The 18,377-nt window shown below is 52.1% G+C and overlaps 6 protein-coding genes across 6 annotated transcripts; 1 reads left to right on the plus strand and 5 right to left on the minus strand.

Annotated features, from left to right (window-relative positions):
• Positions 1 to 1,585: 1,585 nt before the first annotated feature.
• On the plus strand, positions 1,586 to 2,305 carry N7498_005928 (translationally-controlled tumor protein; the record flags this gene model as incomplete). The annotated part of the gene is made up of 4 exons (XM_058452990.1): positions 1,586 to 1,600; positions 1,665 to 1,947; positions 2,006 to 2,165; positions 2,221 to 2,305. 4 exons carry the CDS (start codon positions 1,586 to 1,588, stop codon positions 2,303 to 2,305), a joined length of 543 nt encoding a protein of 180 aa, XP_058309528.1.
• Positions 2,306 to 2,754: 449 nt separating this feature from the next.
• On the minus strand, positions 2,755 to 6,608 carry N7498_005929 (putative C6 transcription factor; the record flags this gene model as incomplete). Its single annotated transcript, XM_058452991.1, has 8 exons — positions 2,755 to 3,805; positions 3,858 to 3,884; positions 3,935 to 4,024; positions 4,073 to 4,143; positions 4,203 to 4,528; positions 4,581 to 5,598; positions 5,658 to 6,242; positions 6,303 to 6,608. 8 exons carry the CDS (start codon positions 6,606 to 6,608, stop codon positions 2,755 to 2,757), a joined length of 3,474 nt encoding a protein of 1,157 aa, XP_058309529.1.
• Positions 6,609 to 7,022: 414 nt separating this feature from the next.
• On the minus strand, positions 7,023 to 9,398 carry xlnD (beta-xylosidase XylA; the record flags this gene model as incomplete). The annotated part of the gene is made up of 1 exon (XM_058452992.1): positions 7,023 to 9,398. The coding sequence occupies one exon, from the start codon at positions 9,396 to 9,398 to the stop codon at positions 7,023 to 7,025; it is 2,376 nt and encodes a 791-aa protein (XP_058309530.1).
• An 865-nt stretch (positions 9,399 to 10,263) lies between these two features.
• N7498_005931 (uncharacterized protein) lies at positions 10,264 to 12,876 on the minus strand (the record flags this gene model as incomplete). The annotated part of the gene is made up of 5 exons (XM_058452993.1): positions 10,264 to 11,075; positions 11,127 to 11,244; positions 11,302 to 11,581; positions 11,637 to 12,618; positions 12,681 to 12,876. 5 exons carry the CDS (start codon positions 12,874 to 12,876, stop codon positions 10,264 to 10,266), a joined length of 2,388 nt encoding a protein of 795 aa, XP_058309531.1.
• Positions 12,877 to 13,450: 574 nt separating this feature from the next.
• Positions 13,451 to 15,256, minus strand: N7498_005932 (low-affinity glucose transporter HXT3; the record flags this gene model as incomplete). Its single annotated transcript, XM_058452994.1, has 4 exons — positions 13,451 to 13,608; positions 13,664 to 13,863; positions 13,918 to 15,145; positions 15,199 to 15,256. 4 exons carry the CDS (start codon positions 15,254 to 15,256, stop codon positions 13,451 to 13,453), a joined length of 1,644 nt encoding a protein of 547 aa, XP_058309532.1.
• Positions 15,257 to 15,685: 429 nt separating this feature from the next.
• On the minus strand, positions 15,686 to 18,127 carry N7498_005933 (putative ATP-dependent RNA helicase DBP6; the record flags this gene model as incomplete). Its single annotated transcript, XM_058452995.1, has 1 exon — positions 15,686 to 18,127. One exon carries the CDS (start codon positions 18,125 to 18,127, stop codon positions 15,686 to 15,688), a length of 2,442 nt encoding a protein of 813 aa, XP_058309533.1.
• Between the last annotated feature and the right edge of the window lie 250 nt (positions 18,128 to 18,377).

Raw genomic sequence — 18,377 nt, forward strand, 5'->3', positions numbered from 1 at the left:
CGAGATGTGCGAAGGGACATATGAGGCTCTACAGTAGCTAACCTGTTCTCTACCACCACCCTTGCCTTCTGGGATCGGCATAAGCAATATATAGAGAACAGGAGCGCCCACAGATATTCGTCTACTCCGATATCAGGAACCGCAGTTGGGAAAGAGAACGAATGAGGTTCGCTTCTTGATCCAGGACGAGTAGGACAGGACAAAATCATGTGCTGGGGTCGCTGGAGCATGCATACTTGATGCCATTCACCAACTCAACAATGCACCAAAAGAAGAAACAGAAAAATGTGGATAAGAACTAAAATAAAGGAATTTGATAACTATTTTGTTTCACAGGGCATGCGGTGGGGCATCAGGGGCCGATAACAAAATGGGTGTCAGGCCAAGGGAAAAAGGCATTCCTTCAACCTCCCATCTTCCTTCAACCCCCCACCAATTTTCCGCACCACCCCCTGCGCCATTAATGGCGTCTATCCGAGGCTGCCGATGACCAGGCGGGGGAAAGCTCTGTCGTTTTTTCCACAGACCAGCCTGCTAACGCTTCCGGCAAATCCAACAGGTCAGGCAATAGCAAGGAACCTCCGGCTAAGTACGACTTCGACCAATGCGTCGCGGCAATGAAGGGGCAAAAAGTTCCGGTCGATTTAAGCTCTTTTTCGCATCGAACAAGCCCGGCAGTCACCGAGCTAATGCTCCTGCGACGATGGTCGGGCTCATCAATTTTCGCGCGCCCGTAATGCCCACCTAATAATGAGTGATATAAGAATTTCCTGATAGGTATGTCCCTTGGGGGGAACCTCCCAGAGACTACTAGGGATCTCCTCCCGGGATCTATAGGGGCCTGCCTGCGTAAGCGGAAAGTGTGGAGAGATATACGTGGCTGTCACCTAAAACTGGACAGAAGATTAAAGATGAATATCACGGGGTCTACCAGTCAGCGGATACTGACCTCTTGTATTTTGATGGAGATTTGGAGGATGAAATTTGGCTAAGGGCTTCACGTCCTCCACAGCCTATGACGTGAAATAGGATGTAAATTTCGATGTACATGAATACAGTATCTCAACTGGGGTGTGCTCGGTGACAGCAATCGTGCTCACTTACCACCTGGTCCGCAAACGAACGAGCATAAGGACAGGCGGTTTGATCGCGTGTCCATGTCGATGGACATGCTCGAATGAATCCAGCCCAGCCCCCTCTTATCGATTGTGATGCTCTGTTCGTGATCTATTTCAGGAGATGTGGGTTGACATGGTCGCTCATGCGGGGTTTGATCTTCACGAAGAAACCTTGCACCGAGCAGAGTGAGCGGGATGCAAGAAACTATTTAGATCACAGGTTAGAATGCATGCATAGAATTCATTTCGCTTCCATCGTAGTTAGCACCGTATACTTCCGAAACTGGAACCGGGGAACGGCTGAGTCATCAGGCCAGATTTATAGGAGGGTGCAAACACGTGCAAACTCCCCCACCTGCCGCCACTAAAAAAAAACTTCATTTCCCCTCCTTTTTGTTTTTCTTTTTTCTCCTCCAACCCCGTTCGCTCTTCTTCTTCAAAGACTTCTTTCTTTAAAAACCGCCATCATGATTATCTACGAGGTATGTGCCTCTATCCGCGCATGGTCGCCTCCCGATTGTATGAATTGTCGGCTGACTATCACAGGACATTATCTCCGGAGACGAGATCCTCTCCGACACCTTCGATATCAAGCCCGCCGCTGATTGCCCCATCCTCTGGGAGACCGACTGCCGCAAGTACCTCAAGAGGGCCAACGAGGACTTCGAGCTCGAGGGTGCTAACCCCTCCGCCGAGGGCGGAGATGAGGAAGGTGGTGAGGGTGAGGCCGTCATGGTCCACGACATTGAGGACCAGTTCCGTCTTGTATGGCTCAAGACCGAGGAGGGCCTCAAGCCCTCCAAGGATTCCTTCAAGGCGCACCTGAAGAGTTCGTTCTGTCTCAGTCATTGCAATGCCGCTCATTCAATTAACACGTTTCCCTTTAGGCTACCTCAAGAAGGTTATGAAGAAGCTCGAGGAGAACGGTGCTCCCACCGAGACCATCGATGAGTTCAAGAAGGGTGCTCCCGCTGCCATGAAGAAGATCATTGCCAACTACGACAACTACGATGTCATGATGGGACAGTCCATGGACGGCGATGCCATGTACGTTTCCATTGATGTCCGCTGCACTGAGACCCCGTTTGCTAACTCATACTAGGCACGTCCTGATTGACTTCCGTGAGGACGGTGTTACCCCCTACGCCACCGTCTGGAAGCACGGCTTCAGAGCGACCAAGGTCTAAGGATCTGATCTTCTCGGCGGCCCTAAAAATGCACTTGACCTGAAGAAAGCAAGCTATGAAGAAACGCGAACTCTCTGCATCATGCTTAGATCGGACGCGGGAATTTGCCTCTTCCCTCCCGCCGGGCCTTTTGTCTGTTCTGGCTTTACACTACGCATCTTCGTATCCTAATTGGTCGATCCATCTGATCGTCAAGAGTTACGCCTCATGAATCGATATACTGTTACGTCTTCATCTATACCTTTTGCGTAGAGGGGTGTGTACAGACCATAGGAGCTGTATTGTACACCCTTAATTGGGATATTCCAAGATGTATCTTTCAAGAAAGCCGAGTTTTTTATCATCCCAAAGCGTCTTGCTGGTGTGTTATGTGTACAATCCACGCATCATACAGCAATCATCGAGGCACGTTACAGTGGCATTAATTCCAAGGTCGGCAAATTCCATTATCAACAATACCCGGTCCAATCGCTCGAGGATACCCCTTCAGATTTAAATGAGCCCTGGTCTGTCCAGACAGATGGGAGACCAACATCGCCAGATGTGGATACCGCCTGGAATCTCTTGACTCCAACCTCGGCGGGGGTATTCCCAGATGGAGCTGCAAGGTTGTCAAACTCCAATGCGGAGACGGGATCCAGTTCCATGAGCTCATCAGCGATAGGGAGATGCTGTCCAAACACCGCATCCCACTGATCCCAGTCGAAGTTGAGGTTAGGATCCACCATGGAGGGTGGCGTGGGGAGTCCCCCGGGCGGAGCAGGTGAAACTGGATCCATGAAAGGCATTGGTGGGGTGTTAATGTTGGGGATGGCTTGCCGAGGGGATACAGGAATGGTGGAAGGGGCAGTGGGGGAGTGGGTCGCAGGGGAGCTGGCCAAAGTGGATGTCGCCGGTGATGTTGCCATGGCAGACGTAGCAGCCATGTTACCGGTTCCTGGTATGGTGACAGCTGCCGGCGTGGGGTTATATTGAGGTGCTGCCTGAGAAGAGGTTTGGTTCGGGGGAGGCAGTTGGTAGGAGTATCGGAGAGGACTGGGTCTGAGTGAAGCCGTTGAGACAGCGGGGTTTGGAAGCAGATGGGAGCGAGTCATGTTGTAGAAGACCTTATTGAAGTCCGACAACTGCTGATCTGGAGCAGTAGGTTGGCTCGGTGCCGTCGCTGATGCTGCCTGAGACTCAGGCCCCGAGTAGAATGGACCACGAAGTCTCTGCGGTTCTCCAGCTGGTGACGCGACGCCGGCTTGGATTTGGTCCTGTTCAGTCCAGAGCATTTGTGGGTTGAGACCGGCCTTTTGCCAGGCTTTTTGACGGAGACGGCGGATCATATCCCAGGCCTCGCGGCCGCCATCTTTGAGTGGTCGTTGCGTAGAGACACCGTCTTCGCCGCCTACAACACCTCCATCCGGGCCAGACAGAGCCAGGATGCGATCGATAAATGCGCGAGACTTGGATGCTTCCGGGCTATACGGTCGTTCGTATAGATCGATGAGCATAATCCTGTCCACAGTTAGTTAGATTCACATGAAGCGGCAAAGATGAATTCGCGTACATTGTTGCATGCATCGGCTGGTGGTTGCTGGAAGAAGGTCAGCGGGAATTCCCTACGATGAGGTCTGGATAGCTTACCCAGGCCAGCTCCATTGGAACGGTTGGAAGTCAGGGTCTGTCGCCAGCTGAATGAACTTTTCCATAAACCCATGGCAGTGACGAAGTGCGCTAAATTTGTTAGAGGGTCCTTCATATGGATGAACTTCGACTACTCACCTTTGTCGTGCAGCTGGCCAAATACGACTGCGGGCATTCTTGAGGAAAGGTTGGTAAGCGACGCAGAATGCCTAAGAGGACACGTTAGCGACAAATGACGGTGCTGCGTCCAAGTTTGGATTCGACCAACCTTGTCAATGTACAGTAATAAAATGATCCTGGCCCATTTGTGGAATGAAGAATGGACTGGGGAGTGGTACTGCTCCGGGCAGCCATTTATACCTTCACCGGGGACCTCGTTCTCGGTAGACCAAGCGTCAGCTGGAGACTTGGCCATGGACAAGGCGCGACCAGAAGATGTCGAAGCATTATCGGTTGCCCTGACTTCGGGAATCCTATCCACTATAGATTTCAGCTTGAGCTGAAGATCGAGAAGAATTGCCCGGAGTTCCTCCATATCTCTGCGAGTCACTGGTTTTGTACCCAGCTGAATCTTCAGAATCCGGCGAACGGCGCCTATTACCAGGGGTTAGCTCTGTCTTTTGGATTATGGTTAGATATTACTCACGAGCCATAATGTATTTTCCTCTGGCGTTCAGGTAAAATACATTCACCATCGACGGTCCACCACCGAGAGATGGGTCGTCAGGATTGTCCGGCAGTCGCTGCTTGGTGGCCAGTAGCTGCTCATATCGCTCAGCTGCTGGCGTACCGAGCAAAGTGTCCTTAACTTCGCTCGTTTCCCGGACATCCCAGTAGTTTTCATCGCTGACCAGAGGAGGTAGCCCACTGGACATTGCCACCACGCCATCCATGTGAATGATATGCCACCATAATCGGCGCCGATATTCTGCCTCACAGGGCTCGATTCCAAATTTGGCCGGGTCGCGATGTAGACCCATGGTCTGTGCCACTCTCATCGCAAGGCTAATGAATAAGCTGCTAGTCAGAGGTTCTTCCTCTTTTGACAGGATCGTCTGCACAATGAGATATGCCGCGAGTCCCTGAAGAGAGGGGCTTCGAGGGAAGGAAATCTTTGTCAACCAGCGAGTAACCTCCTCGCTATAAATAGTCGATAGCGGGACTCGGGACGGCACATTGAATTCGGCCTTGATCGTTCGCATTGAGATCGTGACAGAGCCGCCATACCAGATGGCGTACAGGAGGGGCAAAAAGGAAGGATTTGGACATGGCTCTCCGGAGTAGCTACTATAGTCGTACCAGTCCCAGAAGGCATTGTAAAGTTTCAAAATCGTCGGGGGGTGGATGACGGGACTAATGGCATGAATGCCAGACATGAAGGCCTTATACAGGATGTGGCTCTGGCGTCTGGACGGAACATGCTCGAGCATCTCCGGTTCGACAACTTTCTCATTCACGGACGGGGAGTCGCCGGAAGGAAAGATAATGGATTGATGGAAGGAACCGCGGGGGGAACGCGACGAAGTCGAGAAGGTTGAGCTATCAATCGACTGTTTCCACGGTCGGCGGCCGTTGCTGAGAAGATCATCCTCGTTAACATTATCCGAAGGTTGTTGTTCATGCGACCGGTTTTGATCTCTCAGCAATTGATTAAGATCGTTGATCTTTATGGCTTGTTAGAAATATTTGCTGCGAGCAAGACAAAAAAGGGAAACCGCCATACCTCGTGGGAGATGTAGGCCCAGTATGTCGTTCCCACGTATCTCGATTTCCCGCCATCCTCCAGACTCAGATGCCCGAGGTTCAGACTTCCGACCGGATCGACCAAGTCAGTTGCTTGGCCAGACGGGATAGGAAACTCGTCGCCACTTGACTCTGCAACGGCGCGACGCGGACTGGCTTGCCGCGAAGAAACGGATCTCTCATTCCGAGCATTGCTCTGTCGCAATTCCTCCATGAGGGCTGACTCCATCCCAGCGGTCGAAGCGGCCGACTGCTTCTCTGCCGCTTCGAGAGCCTGGCTAGTCCCACCGAGTCGTTCGATCATCGACATTAACTTGTCCAGCCGAGCCTCGATTGCTCGGGGATCTGATTTTTGGTCCGGCGATGACTCGGCCTGCCTCAAATGTCCATATAATGACTGCAGTTCGTCCACGTCGTCCTCCCATTTTCGCGGGGTTCCCCTCCTTCGCTTCACTCCGTGTCCACTTCGAGAAGGGTCATCGCGCGCATCCTCCCGCTTTAGCGACGACACATCAAACACGCATTCGGCTCCGGTCTTCGCACAGTTCCCGCAGATTGGGTGTACCTATGGACGTGGGAATCAAAGTCAGCGATGCGACATCGATACAAGAGGCAAGAACCATACCTTGTCGCATTTCACCTTGCGCCGGCGACATGCGTGGCAGCTGTAGCTCGCCCGGTTCCGGGTAATCTGACGACTTCCGGTCGGGCCACGCGCCGATGCGCTCACGGAAGAAAGGCCCGACATCGACAGGACATTGGAAGAACTGAGGTCCATAGTCCTGCCGGAAGTAGATTGAGAGTGGAGGGCTGTGTCACAACTTGCGAAATGCGAGATGCGAAATGCGGAAGGTCGATTGCGGGGAACGAACTGACCGGTGCCGAAGCCGATGACCGTATCCTTAATCTGGACACCTGAGCGACCGGGCATCGACTCGAAGTGTCTCGTTAACGCCAACACGGGAGTCTACCATCCCATCATCTTCTTAGAAATAAGGGGAGCAACTCGGCAGGTTTTCTACACCGCTTCGGGCTTTCCACTTCCTTGCAGCCCATTGCTGTGGAGTGCAGCGAGAACTAAAGCGGGGAATCAAGTCTAGAACAACGACCGGAACCTCGTTACTTCCGGAAGATTGATGGTTAGGGGGACTAGGCATACCGGGGTATAAGCGAGCCAAATTCAGGAACTGACACATTACCAGGATAACTTGGAGAAATTATTTGTTGCAAATTGACTTGATTCATGTGCTTTGGCATGCCAGGCGTTTATTCACGATCTATAGTTTAAAGAACGAAATTATGTAGACAAGATCGATATCCTTTTTAAGCCTCTCAACGTTCGGGATTATGCAGGCGGAATCTGCTGCTCATCAAGCGGCCATTTTGAGATGACAGTCTCATTCCCAGTTAGGGTAAATGACAGGGTCACCGAGCGCTCATTGTTCAAGGCTAGTTCGTATTTCCCAGGGTAGACAATGCGGTTTCCCAGTGAGTCCGTACGGGCAACATCATCCAAGGAGACAGGGAGAGTCATTTCCTGGGAGGCGTGAGACTTCAGAGAGCCGATGCGGTCGAAGCCAACCAGCCACTTGTTGGGGAGGGGCGCCGGCCCAGCTGTTGTGTTGGCAAACAGCATGGCTGTGTAGTCTGATAGGACACTTCCAGTGTTGGTGACGGTAACGGTGAAGTTCAGGAAGGGGACCTGCTCCACTACATTGTAGCCTTCGTGCGAGCGCGACAGAAGGTCAACAATATCGAAAGAGGTCCCGTTGCTCAAACTTCTTGACCGTGCAAGGGAGGTCTTGAAAGTTGTGTAGAACAGACCGTGTCCAAACTCGTAAACAGGCTTCCCGGTATACCAGATGTATGTCTGACCGGGGTTATCTCCGCTGGGACGCAGATTCATGTCTATGGCAGGGAATTCCATCGCATACTCCGCTGGGTATTGAGTCACTGGCAATCGGCCAGCAGGAGCACGTTTGCCGGTGATGATATCCAAGAGAGCCTGTCCACCAGACTGGCCAGGATATCCACCCCAGGCGAGAGCGTTGACATTCTTGTTCGCCTTGAGGGTTGAGTCATCGACCTGACCACCGCCCATCTGCAAAACAATCAGGGGCTTGCCTAGCTCACTCAGCTGCTTAATGAGCTGGAGCTGGTTACCCGGCCACGTAATATTAGAGCGGTCCATACCTTCTGCTTCAATAGTATTGTCGATACCTCCTGCAAAAATTATTGCATCAGACTTTTTCGCAGCAGAGACAGCATCAGCAAAGCCAGCGGTGGCATCAGATGAGATATTGGTGCCGAAGGCATAGTTAACTTTTAGGTTCGAGGCCTGAAGAGCCGCCAGCGGACTGGTCAGATAAGGAGCGTTTCCATAATAATTGCCCTGCATCTGCTGGGTAGCGTTGCCCCAAGGTCCAACCAATGCGACACTGCTGATGTTTTTGGACAACGGCAGGGTGCCGTCGTTCTTGAGCAAGACAATACCCTCAACGGCCGCCTCATACGAAATGTTCCATACATCGGTAGAAACGACATCAGACCAATCAAGGTTGCGATATTTGCTGTTGTTGCCGTCAAAGTAGCCCAGGCTCACGAGGCTGGAGTAAAGTCTGACAACTCCGCGCTCGATCTCGCTTCGGGAGATCTCGCCCTGTAAAAAGGAATCGTTCAAGTAGTACTGGTAAGAAGTTCCGCAGTTGATGTCAGTTCCAGCGCGCATGGAGTCGGCGGCGGCGCTGGAAACATTGGCAGCGTACCCGTGCGGGTTGAAGACATTATAAACCGAATCACAATCGGATGAGACATATCCATCTTCCACAAAGCCCCATGTGTCGCGGAGCAGGGTCTGAAGGAAGAAAGAGTTGGTTGGGCTTGGCACGCCGTTAACAGCGTTGTACGATGACATGACGCTGTGTACACGAGCATCGCGAGCGGCGGTAAGGAACTGAGGAGTGTAGTACTCCGCTAGGTCCTGCTGGGTGATGTTCAAGTCGTTACCCAGGCGGGAGTGGTTATGCCAGTTTTCAATGTCGTACCCAGCGAAGTGCTTCGCGGTGGCTACAATCTTCAAGTGATCTGGGTCAACGCCACCCTGCATACCGGTGATGTATTCGTAGGCGTAGGTTGAGCCCAGGCAGTAAGCATCCTCGCCAGGAGTCTCCTGTCCGCGACCCCAAACCGGATGACGGAAAGAATTGATGTTTGGCGCGTATGCGTCGAGACCATATCGACCAACATTGTTGAATGCGCGTCCCTGGGTCGAAATGATGTCACCGATTTGGTTAATCAAGGTGCGGTTGAGGGCAGCCATAGTAAGAATCGGCTGTGGGAATGAGGTGGCCCAATTGTAGTCTCCAGAGTCCGAGAAGTTGGCACGGTCCAGCCCATGCAGACCTTCACTCCAAACTTGATATTGTGGTAGACCAAGGCGAGGAATTGGCGGAATGTTGTTTCCGGTGCTGTTCACGAGCTCCTCAAACGTGAACATGGAAACAAGAGCCACCGCGCGGTCATGGGGTCTCGCCGAGGTATCGCACACCAAGCTCTTGTTCAATGGACCATGAGCACAGTCAGGGAAGGAAAGAGTAATCGTTGCGAGTGTCTGGGCATCGAGATTGGGCTGAGCCTCCGTCAAGTAGTTCACGTAGGAGGTGTTGGCCTGGGCCAACGCGGTCGGCACCAAAGCCGCCACCAGAAACAATGCAGCAGACATTGTTGAGATCGCACTTGGTTATCGCATCATCAGCCCCTGCTTTATTTTATATCCCCCCTTCTCACGGCTGCAGTCCGGCTATGAACAAAACCGCCGAAAACTCGGGGGTCATCAACGTCCCCACATCAACCCCGAACTCGGCAAGTCCCGCAGTCGATCAGGCCCTTTCATGCGGAGATTCTCCGAAGCTTGTTGCGATATTAAATTTAGCCTGAATCGTGCGATGACGGACTTTGAAGAGGCGTCGGCAAAACATCGGCTTAAAGGCTGGAGATGAAGGGATTCGTGTGGGTCAACGCAAACTGACTTTTGACAATACCCCAAGGCTCTGAAGCAAATATGTCCACTTGTACTATTTCTCTTGTTTCTCACCTTGAATCTCAAGTCCCAGTACTCTTTTAAGTTCTACATACGTCATGGTTTCATAACAGCTGTGAATCAGCAAAGTCAGGAGATAAAATATAGGCTGAAATCCCTGTTTGCCATCTATCTGATTCAAGTTCCCGCGACCGCCACTCATGCACGAGCATATAGCGGCCGTCAGAGCTCCAGGTGGTCTGATGCACGTTCTCCACGGTGGAGTTACTTCCCGACGGTTTTGCCGAAAGAGGAGATCCCAGCTGTCGGCTGGATTCAATGACCCTGGCATTCTGCTTGTGGGATCTGCATCAGTGGCGGTGTCCCCGTGGCAAGCTTCTGTTCTACGGTGTTGCTTATGGCTCTTTTGCCGGTACACATTGATTGGTACATCTTCACTTCGACTAAGAACGTGAGCCCGGATATGCGGCGGTAATAAGTATTTGCTTTCCAATCGGCTTGCAATTTGAATAGCTATTGCTATCTCTGAGGGCTTCCGAATGCTGCATTAATATGCAATCTTAAACACCCAGGCAAATTGGTCTGCAGCTGCAACCTCCTTGCTGACAGACAATGTTACCGAGCCATTGCTGGACTTTGCGCTCGGCACCACTGTTCCGTGCATGTTTCCTCCCACAACCGTCACCTGGTCACCGGGCACATAGGGAATAGGACTCGACAAGGTCAGAGTGCTGTTGGGTTTGGCGAGAGTGTGGATATAGAACGCTTCTTGCGACGTGGTGAATCTAACTTCGTCTCCTTCCTCGGGGGTGACGAACCAGTAGGTGGTGTTGAAGATGGCCTCGGCATGGCTCTTGATCCAAGTGCCGGCCTGGCGCAGATGTTGTTGCTCCACATCCAAAATTGTTCCATTGGCAGTGGGGCCAACATCGAGAAGAAAGTTTCCATTCTTGCTGACGATATCGACGAGGCTAGTCACGATTGTAGTGGCATTCATATAGCTCGCCAGAGCTGTCGCTCGATTGTAGCCGTAACTGAATGGATCCATTCCCAAGTTGCTCTCCCACTTCCGGGTCTGGATTCCGTTGTATCGAGCATACTCTGGAGTATCGAAGTCCCCCGGAAGGCCACAGCGGGAGTTCATGACAACTTGTCGATTTTGATCGGCTGCCCGATTGAACCATTCGGATGCAAATTCAAGAGTGCGGTTGGGTCCACCGATGTCACACCACATAATCTCCGTGCCCATGTCGGCCAGTGTGTTCATCTCGGGGAGCATCTTGTCGGCGATGTAGTCATTGACCGGCACGTATCCCGTATAAGGCAGCGTCTCGTTCGTGAATGGGTTGGTGGCGTTTCCTATTCATTGTCAGCAAAGCTCGCTGATATCATTTCTGATGATCAAGTTACCTCCGGGCCATGTCGAAAATCCATATTTCTTGTAATCGGGATTGAACCACTCTGGTAGAGAGTAATATACCGCGCGGTGCAGATGTGGCTGGTATTCCTTTGACGCGTTGAGAAGTTCCTAGGGCAAGATGAGGAACAGGACAATGAAAATACGATATTCCGTGATCTGACTCACCTGCACCAGGTTACGGTGTGGTGTTAGAGCCACCGAAGTTCTTTTCGTCACATTCTCCGGAAGGTCAAACAGCGAGTACCCCTCATGGTGTTTGCTGACTTGGACGAAGTAATTGGCACCTGCATCGGCAAAGAGATCTACCCACTCTTTGGGATCCCAGGCATCTGCCGTGAAGTTTTGGATAAAGTCGTCATACACGACGTCCGGTCCGTATGTCTTCAGGTGGTAATCATATACATCAGTTGGAAGGTTCGGCCCCTGGTTCAGCCACCACCAGTACCTGTTGAGTTCGTTAGTCCACAGACTCCAATGTAAAGGTCTATTTCGTCGATTACCATTCCGCGTAGTTCTCTTTGGACCCCGAGTTGCCCCAGCCGGGCACCGAGTAGATCCCCCAGTGGATGAAAATACCATATTTAGCATTGTTATACCAGTTTGGTGATTCGTGGCTGTACACCGACTCATAAGTAGCTTCATAAGGACTGATGCCGTAGGTTGCCTGGAAGGTATAGTTGACAGATGCAACATTCTGACCATGGACGACCACGGTCGCTGGGCCGGTAGTTCCCGGTGTCACTCCACAGCGGTTCTGAACCCCGACCTCGACTATGGCTTGGTCACCGGGTCCAAGGCGATGAATAGTGCCTTCTGTGACAGTTTCCAGACTTGGAGACTCGATGTGCACACGCACACTATCATTCCGTAAGACGAACGAAGACCCAAAGTTATTGACAAGAACCTCGACGATCTGTACTTTGTCGGAGCCCTCCATCCACTTCTGAGTTGAGCGACCATATTGTGTCTCCAATTGGATTGAGCGCGAGCTGTTCTTCGACACCGGTAGCATCGACAAGGCAAAAATGTGGAGCACTGTGTTCACAGACGCCCCTCCTGGGGAAGTAGATGATCCCGATGAGGATTTGGGGAAAGTTAACGAGACCAGTTCTCTTGATGAGTCGAGCCAGTTAATGGTTTGGAAAATATTGGATCTATTGTAGTTGGTATTGTTTTCGGTCAAGTAAGAGGAGAAGACCAAGTCTCCTCCAGCAGGATATGGCCAACTCCACCAGGCCGGGACCAGCAGCGCACCGGTGGTGTTACTACCATCCTCGTATTTCGCAGTCACCGATCCAGATGCCATTCCGGTATCTGAAGCAGCAAGCATCTGATAGCTGAAGTACTTTCCACGGGGGACCTCTATTTCCTGGCCGTGGACTAGCACATTGTCGTTGCCAGAAGCGTTGTATGCCGAAAAGCGATAGTTGAATCCTCCGTATGAGAATGTCTCAGGTGGCATTTCTTCTGCCGGGTAAGAGTCTACTGTGTGTCAGTCGAGTTGTGCTTTTCAATCACCGAGGTCGCTACCAGAGGCTACTCACTCCCCTGGCCATCGAAACTGGAATCATTGGGCTTCAATCCAAAGGCCCGGTTATTAAACCATGGCCGCAAGTCCACTGCAAAGGACGCATTTGTTCCAAAAAGAGCCTGAAACTCATTTTGCGGCTTGAATATGACCGCTTTGGCAATAGGAAACAAGGCGAGAAGCCCGCAGACAAGTTTTCTCATGATCGCCATGGTGGAGGGTGTGAGGGATCAGCTACCTCGGTGGGCATGAAGGGCTGAAGCGACGGCATGTATATAAACGCTACCAGTCTTCGGTAGTAACGGTGACATTGTGCCATTCCCCTCAAATGCGGAGCTTGCAACATTATAATCTTGGCCAATTCTTATCGATCGGGTATTTGATCTAGATCGGAAATTTCTCTTGGGGACGGGTAAAACGGGTCGTTTCAAGGTTGATCGGCGTGCGGAGAGGCGGCCCTTGTGCTACTTCGGGAGGCAACTCCGAGTCTATTCTATCATGTTCTAATTAATCGACTACTGTATAAACAGCAAGATAAAAGAGTTGGTGCCCACATGTGCAGATGCTCCACTAAGCTAACCTTCGGATACTGGGCACGGCTGATGACTTACGTTGCCCGCGACTCTGAAAACTAAATTAGAAGATATGACATGTTATATTGAGATGCATCAATCCGGGATGCGTTACCTAAGACAGATGTTATCCTGTCACCAATGGCTTCATGTAGCCAGCTACACATTGTGATGTAACCTCAGTCTCTGACCGACTGGTATCAAGAGGGAGGTTTCATTCCACTTGTTCCACGCTGCCCTTTTCATTATCTTCTCCTAAAATTCCGCCTTGTTCATTCAGCTTTTCAATAAAGTTCTTCTCCGCTCTCCAAGCCAAGCAACTATCGCTTGAGAAGAGAATGTCGAGCTGCTCCAGGTGACGGTTAGCAGTTTCTGCTAGTGTCAGTGAACAGAACAGTAAAGAGTAGACAACGATAATGATACTGACCGACGTAGAAGAGATATATAGGTGCCAGCAGCGACAGGTTGATCAGGGCAAACAGGATAAAAACCCAGAATCCAATTGCCTGGATGAGATACGGGATGATCATGTTAATCGTGCCTCCAGCGATGGAAAAAGCAAAGGTTGCCAATGCGGCACCTTTACTTCGGCTTGCGAGCGGGAACACTTCGGTGGGGTAAACCCAGCTGTCAAAAAATTAGCAACTGTCAACTCGAAAGAAGGTGCTTTGTGTCATTTACCAAGTCGTCAGCCAGGTGCTGCCGTAGATAAAGGTATAGATATATAGGATGGCTGCGACGCCAGACCCGAATTTGCTAGCCATTGCTGGGTCGCTGGTCTTATGGGCAATCGTCTCATGGGAGAGCACACCTCCCACAATCAAGACGATGCCCATGAGAAGACATCCGGTCAGCATTAAGTTGCGTCGGCCGACTCGATCGCAGAGGTAGATGGACAGCGCCAGACTGGCAATGTATCCAAACCAGTTGCCTCCGGCCAGAAGGGCCGGTTTATCGCCTGAAAAGCCTGACAGAGCGAACATGTTTGGAGCATAGACCGCGATGAAGTCAATCCCAGTCAGCTTTTGCATAACTTGTACCCCGGAACCCAGAATTACACGTCGGCGCGTGTGTAGCTTGTCCTTGGTGAACAGCATACTGTAGAAGCTATGTGATGTAGACGTGGCCTCGGCGCGAATGGCAGAAACGATCTCTTCCATCTCGGTCTCAATCACTTGCTCATCGGTCTCAATGCGGCACTTCTCCAGCACTGTCCTTGCTCCAGACAGATCGCCAATCTTGGCCAGGTGTCGAGGCGACTCAGGGTAGAAAGGAGCCGCAATCAGGATGAAGATCAGAAAGACAATCTGGAAACCGAGAGGGAAGCGCCAGGCAAAGGACATTGTTTGGGTCTTGAGACAACCGAACTCCATCCAGTATGCGATTGTCGACCCGACCATGGCGAGGGTAAATTGGACCGCCACAAAGGCACCGCGCAGATGAGGATCTGCCAGCTCTGATGTCCAGACGGGGACCATCGTGTTCAGATGACCACATCCCACACCGCTGATCACTCGTGCAAATGCGAGCCAAGTGATGTTCTGTGCGGATGCCAGCAGAGCTGCACCAAGGATGCCCCATAGACATCCCAGCTGGATTGTCTTCAAGCGACCGATGGAGTCGGCGACGTAGCCCACAATCAACGCACCGATGGCAAATCCTCCAAACCAGAGACTGACCAGACCACCAATAGCTGCAGCATCGCGATCGCTGCCACCGGCGACGCCCATGCGCTGCATGTAGTTCGCATTGTTGTTGACTTGACTCATCACTGCAGTATCGTATCCGAAAAAGAGAATGGCACATCCTGAGAAGAGGAAGATGGCATAGGTCATCGGCCTGCCCTGAAGTTTCATACATCGTGACGGTGAGAATCCGCCGGGAATATATCGTGCAAATGGCGGTTCCGCTGGATGTGTATATTAGTAGGAGACAGGAGAGGAGAAGAATGAGGGCACGTACGTCGGAAAATCGACTGTTCACCAGATATTGTGACAACGTCCTGCTCGTGTTTCTCCATGATGTTTGATTCGAGCCAAGCAACCAAAGGAACGAGAAGATGAGCTTGGCAGGAGATTCGAGTGTCTTCAACTCTTCAATTGGGGTATCCCCATCGGACATCCTCCGAACCATCTCAGGGCCCCGGATTCCTCTCCCCCAGATACGACCCACTTTCTCCGCTTCAAGTCGGTGTCTCGGGCGACTCCTGCCCGAAACCTGCTGAGTTAGTCTATGCCACAGGGTTTGCTGTGGTTGTGCCCCGTACTGTGAGAGATGCGGACCAACGCCGAGCGGAATCGGCCTGTTTGCGAAGTATACAGCTCTTTCGTGAAAATAAACGTGTTCGTGATAGTCGTATTGTTAATCATATTCTACAGTTGGATAACAGGCGCTATCCACGCGACGATGCGCTTGGGATATTCGTGAAATACAGTCCTCGGCTTCATTCTCACTTTGACTTGTTCGCCCCGGCCATCTTGACCTCCTTCTCCAGCCTCTCCAGAGCGTTCCCGTAACCCTTGAAGGTCGCCGAATTCTTGTCAATCTTGACGTTCACCCGATGAATGCCCGACGAACGTGTGATATGGCCATCCACGCTGTTCGCGATTTCAGTCGAGAACCAGCGCCCCTCGTGATGAGCAACCAGAGTCCAGGCAGATCCTTCGCGGCCCGCACGGGCAGTACGCCCGACACGGTGGACGTAGGTGGTGATGCTGTGAGGGACATCGTAGTTGACAACGTCTGTCAACGACTCCAGATCGAGACCACGGGAAGCACGATCGGTGGCGATGATGATCGAAGTTCGGCCTCGCCGGTAAGCAGACAGAGTCTTGCGAGAGGCAGAAGATTTGTTGGATTTGACGATGACCCCAATCTGCTTGGCGAGCGATGGCTTGGTCAGGGTTATCAGACGAGCAAGCCGCGATGCGGATTCGGAAGACTTGGTGAAGACCAACACACTCGAACGAGATTTGCCCGAATGCTCGGCGGGGTCGAGTTCATCCTCGGAGTCGCTTGAGGAATTACTGTTCGTGTCCGAGTCGGTGTCGGTGTTTGAATCAGAGTCGGAATCGGAGTCGGAACCAGAGTCGGAATCGGAGTCAGATGAATCGTCATCCGAGTCAGAGCTCGTATCATCAGAAACTACACTGTCGGCATCATCACCGTTGGCAGTGCCAGGCGTGGCGTCCACACCGACCTGGATGCGTGATTCCAGAAGACGCAGTAAGTACAGTGGCTTTTGGGCGGCCTCGGGAATGGGAACCATGTATTCGTGCAGGGTTGGCGGCAAGTCGTAAGAAGCGTCGCCTCTCTCGACGGAGAGGTCGGTGAGATCCGAGAGATTTTCCGCCCCGACCACAACCATCTTGGGGTTTGCCAATCGGAGTGAGTTGAGCTTAGATACATCACGAGTCATGGTTGCACTTAGAACAACCTTTCGCGGTGGTTTCGTAGCAATGGGGAGCTTCATGTCCGACAAACACTTGCCACAGGGTCCGAAGGTCTCGGGAGCCTGACGGGAGTCCAGTGAGCCCATCACCACGTCGACCCAGTCCTGGAAGCTCTCGTTCAGTAGCCGATCGGCTTCATCGATCACGAGCCAGTCCAAATACTTGAGAGTAAACCCCTTAGTATAGCGAATGTGGTCGACCAGTCGACCGGGTGTGCAGATGAGAATATCAACGTTGGGTTCGGATCGCTGGATGTGGCCCGGCAGATACTCGTTGGCATTTACTGCCTCGTTGACGCAGGCTTCAAGATCGAAGTCGATCCAGTCATCTCCCTGTAAGCCTGTATTCTGTCGCTGGGTGACCGTGGTTAGGTCGTACACTTGATCTACCCGCATGAGAAGCTTTTGCTCGTCTTTGATAGCCACGTTACCCACGGCACTTCCGATTCGAAGTCCGGATCTGGAGGCAAGGAGCTCACATGATTCACGCGCTTGTCGCACCAGTTCGCGCGTGGGAACCACGATCAGTCCTCGCAATCTTGATGCAGGCAAGGGTTTCAGGGAGCTGACAAGTGGAAGCACGTAGGAGAGGGTCTTTCCAGAACCTGTTGCTGCGGAAACACACAGATCGCCGGGGTGGTAGTTGTTGCTGTTGTCGAGAAGAAGCGGAATGACGGCGGACTGCACTGCAAACGCTTCCTTGTAGCCGCGCTCGTCAAGAATTTGAAGAAGGTCAGATTTGATGCCCAGATCAGAGAACTTGGCTCGCTCTTTGGTTGATGTCCGTTGGGGAATTGCCAGCCATTCTGGTAGAGATGAATATGTCGGTAGAGTCTCGGGCTCCTCAGGATTCTCAGGCTGGGGCAAAGGCTCGAGGCCCTTCGCAAACACGGGCTCGGCAGTCTCCTCCTTGGGCTCCTCGATCTCAGGCTTGAACTTCTTGGCCTTTGTGGCAGCAGCGGTCTTGGTGCGCTCGAACTTGGACAAGAGCCCGGCGTGTTTGTTCTTCGTGGGCTTGTCCTCGGTCGACCCCTCTGCGCCCTGGTCACTCGTAGGCTCCGAGCTCACAGATGCAGTTTCTTCAACTGGCTGAGCATCGTTCCCAGAGCTCTTTCGCTTGCCATCTTTTGACTTCTTTCCCGCTTTACGGTCATGGTCGTCCGAGTTTGCAGCAGGCGTCTTGAGGCGCTTGGTCGGGACAGCACTTTCTTTCCAGGTCGCGTTCGGGGAATCATCACCTTGAAGCCTGTCCCTGATCTTCGATCGCTTCTTGGAGGTACCCTCTTCGGCAGATTGGCTTTCGCGCTTCTTGGACTTTCTGGTTGGTGTCGGAGTGGTTGTGGTGGTATCGCCGGCATCTCTCTTTCGTTTCTGAGTCTTGCCAGAGGTGGGAGTCGAGGACATTTTGGTCGCATCGAGGACATCCTCGGATCCGGCCATTTTTTTCAGCTGCATTCCTCGGAATTGGTGACTACAGGTCAGGGCACGTAGCTTGAGAACTCGCTGCACCTGGGCACGTGGTTTTCGTCAAACACATGCAAACGAAATTTCATTTTCCCTTGCCAAGCTTTTCCCATTTACACAGTACAATCGCACGGCTCGGTCCCGTTATCATCACGTGATAACTCCCGCACCTCTTCTATACACATTCGTCGTCACTGGATTTGGATCACCGCCCGGCAGTATCTCC

This window comes from Penicillium cinerascens, assembly GCF_028974065.1.
Source record: "Penicillium cinerascens strain IBT 15544 chromosome Unknown contig_5_segment0_segment0, whole genome shotgun sequence".
NCBI classification, from domain to species: Eukaryota; Fungi; Ascomycota; class Eurotiomycetes; order Eurotiales; family Aspergillaceae; genus Penicillium; species Penicillium cinerascens.